Below are 3414 nucleotides of genomic sequence, written 5' to 3'. Positions count from 1 at the left end.
AATAAAAATGCTATACGCTGTGTATACTATAATATAAAGTTTGACAACTATGTTTGAATAGAGTAATAAATGTCATGAAATAATTTGGATATTATCAAAAATTCTGTTTTACTTTAAGTACCAAAAATGTATGTTTCTAACAGACAAAATATTCTAAAATTATGAAACATGAAAAGTACTAATGATATTTCGTAAAACTTCATTACACAAAAGTACTCGAAATTTTACAGCATAACAATAGCCTCTATATGTTTTATCAATTGACTTTTCATTGTTGATCTATGGCGGGTATCACAGGGGAACGAGTTGGCGAGGGGTTAAGTCTGCGAACATAGAAGAACCTCGTGCGAGGACCATTTCTGTAAACATGAGACTGCCCGGTCTGTGCAAGCATGGTCCAAGGGTTGGACGTTGGTAGATGCTCGTTGGTTTCAGAGGATAAGACTTCCTCTTCTATTGGTGAAGGCCTTTCGATCGTCGGTAACGTTTGTCGATGTAGCGTCAATGCTTTCAAGTTGGTTAATACCTCCTCCTGAAAGGCAGAACAAAACATTCACAGTTATGTTCTGTACATTATCATACACTTTATGATAGTTTATGCACGAATGCGCTTGAATGAGTGGAATATAACGTTCTTATAATAATATTATGTTTGTTTTTCAATTTAAAAGAACATTATCAAATTAAATACGTATTAAATAACAAACAATATGTAACGTAATAGCTCTATTATATATGTATAACCATGAATCCTTACATTCAACATGTACATGTATACTATTTACATGATAATGTCACACGAGGTAGTCGTTTATATATAGAGGAAAGCACTTGTCACCTGCTTCGCAATTCACATAATACTACACACTCGCAGAAGTAAATCCGTCGGGCCAGCGGTCCTTTCGACCCGGTTCAAGTAAGATTGTAAAAGCTAAGGTCCGTGTGGCCGATGGAAAATTTCAAACTTTGATAGATGTTTTTCAAACTTGTTTGTCGTATTAATTATAAAAGACACACGTTTTAGCGCATGCGCAATTGAAAAGTTGTATTTTTTTCGGTACTATTGTGTGTGTTTTTCAAAGGATAATATTACTGGAACTCACGAACAGTTTACAACGTCAAATACAATTAAATAATGAACATGTTTAAGTGTCAGCATGTTATGTACACAAAATACGTTCTAAGATATAGTTAAGCTTTGAGTGCAAGATTAAATGCCTGGATACAGACGCAGTTAAGCAGCATAATCCCAGTATTATGTACATTGTGTATTTATCTTTTGCAAAAATGGAAGCATGGTTCTTAGTTATTTATGGGGGGGGGGGGGGGGGGGTTCTGACAAATTTGAGATGCTGTCAGACCAAATGGCTGACACTCGTTCACGATGTTTGATAATGTCGTCGAATTTCCTTTTGACACGACATGTTCTAAACATTTCAAACAGTTCTGTCACGAACCATAAATATGTGTCCATGGCTGTATTAAGAAATGATTTCCGTATTAAATTCGCACGGTTATATCACCAAAGGGGTCTATAATGGTCACATAATAAAGATTTGAGAAACATTCGAGACGTGTATTTCCAAGGCAATGTATTACTTTTACCCTGGCGAGGGTTATAATATGTTCACGGCTCAATTTCATCTATTACTGACTGCGGTTTGGTCTTAAATACCAAATGTCAGATGTTTAATGTTTGTACATGTACTGAAATATAATTTTTCGTCATTTTAAATCATCACCAGGAACTATTAATGATGTTTTAAATTCATATATTCAATCACAAATAAAGAGGTTCGGTAAGATATGTGTTCAAACACACAACAATGTTGCAACACCATAATCGTCGTATGCACCTTAGTAATTGACTTATTGACAGCAGAGATGTTTAAGCATACGGAATAATGAGTTTATATTCATGTTCCTTCCATTGTCGTAAGTACCTTTCCATACAGTATCTTCTTACTTTTCGGACACACATCCGTTTTAGCCATACAAACTTAGTTGTTTTAAAAATTGATATTGGTATACCAATTTACATCTAAGCGCGTGTGGCTTTAGGCTCCAGTAGCAACATGTCCTCATGGCCTATTAAGATTGACACCACGCACAGACGCGGGGTTGAGCGTTATGTTAACGTATAAACTAGCAGGATTTTAGCAGAAATGAAAACAACGTCATTTGACAGTATTGGGTTGCGTCGCCTTGTCCTTCCTTACCTACTTTAAAATAAAACTACTTCAAGCACAATCAACGTACCTGAGTGAAATTTAAAGCATTAAGAGAACATATTCTGGCGATATATGTGACATGTATAAATATAATTATTACCTCTATTAAACGTTGTATAAACAGTGTCTGCGTTTGTCCCGAATGACCCTTTTACAGTCTCACAGTTATTTGAAGACATTTGAGCAATAAAGGATTCTGCCAGTGGGCGCAACATTCATGTACACACATGACATACTTTGGCCAGCGATGCATTTGCGGATAAGTGTTAATAATTAAAATTAAGCTTTTATTTAGAATACAGTTAAGCGCTTCTGGGTTGTCAGTAGGCTTTTCATGTATATGTTTAATCATAGCCACTGTATGACAAAACAGGACGAATGGTAGCTTTTAAGTGTACAATAGAGGTCCTTAATTGCTCAGATATCTTTAATAAAAAACTGAGTAACTTTAAACATTAGAAACATACCGTATCTACTGTACCCTCCACAGCGCAATACTGCTCCAACTGGCCTAAGGAACACGGCTGGTGACAACATTCTTCCACAATGCCATGCCGGGTGAAACCTATGTTTCGTTTCTCTAAAATATAGTTTGTCTGTATATTATATGTTCTACACGAAGATACTCTACAGTTTGCCGTTTATTAAATATTATTCAACTTCTTATGTGATGACTTATCTTTATCAACGAACATAATTCATTGATACAAATACACTTGGTTAAACAGTGTTTTACTCCACTCACCCCTCCTACTTTGAATCCCGTTGAAGCCCCTGTCCTGACAGACTAGCCTGAGCATAGTGTCGAGGTTCGAGCCACAGCCCACGAACTGCACTTGAGCGGCTTCTGTGATGGCGTCCGTGAGAACGGTCAGAATTAGCGTCACGATTGTCTGCCACATCGTCTTTTCATGTCGTGAAAAAATATTTCATTATGATAAATATTGTATTGTGTTAACTATGCACTTATTTGAAGAAAAAACACTTTAAAACCCTTTATTTCTTAGGTTTAATAAATTATTATGAAATGTTGCTTTTAATCAAAATCCGATAACAACTCAATGCCCAAAATGAAGATGTGACTGAGGTTTGTGCAGCCATAGGGGCAAAGGAAAATGTTTATTAGTTGTATATCCCTTAAGGAGAAGAAAAAAACTTATTACCGTATTACGTAAATAATGCA

General features: G+C 35.8%; 1 protein-coding gene across 1 annotated transcript; it reads right to left on the bottom strand.

Moving 5' to 3' along the window:
• Positions 1 to 268: 268 nt before the first annotated feature.
• Positions 269 to 3133, bottom strand: LOC128237845 (insulin-like growth factor II). Its single transcript, XM_052953425.1, has 3 exons — positions 2986 to 3133; positions 2699 to 2811; positions 269 to 532 (listed from the first exon to the last, which is right to left on the bottom strand). Exons 1-3 carry the CDS (start codon positions 3131 to 3133, stop codon positions 269 to 271), a joined length of 525 nt encoding a protein of 174 aa, XP_052809385.1.
• Between the last annotated feature and the right edge of the window lie 281 nt (positions 3134 to 3414).

The sequence above is a fragment of the Mya arenaria genome, chromosome 6, assembly GCF_026914265.1.
Source record: "Mya arenaria isolate MELC-2E11 chromosome 6, ASM2691426v1".
Taxonomy (NCBI): domain Eukaryota; kingdom Metazoa; phylum Mollusca; class Bivalvia; order Myida; family Myidae; genus Mya; species Mya arenaria.
Note: the sequence above shows the minus strand (reverse complement) of the source record. Positions and strands in the feature narration are given on the sequence as shown.

Coding starts and splice junctions, on each gene's coding strand:
- LOC128237845 (XM_052953425.1), bottom strand. CDS start 3,133: ATGTGGCAGACAATCGTGACGCTAATTCTGACCGTTCTCACGGACGCC. Junction 2,812..2,985: donor GGGCTTCAACGGGATTCAAA/GTAGGAGGGGTG, acceptor ACTATATTTTAG/AGAAACGAAACATAGGTTTC. Junction 533..2,698: donor TGGAGGGTACAGTAGATACG/GTATGTTTCTAA, acceptor TCTGCCTTTCAG/GAGGAGGTATTAACCAACTT.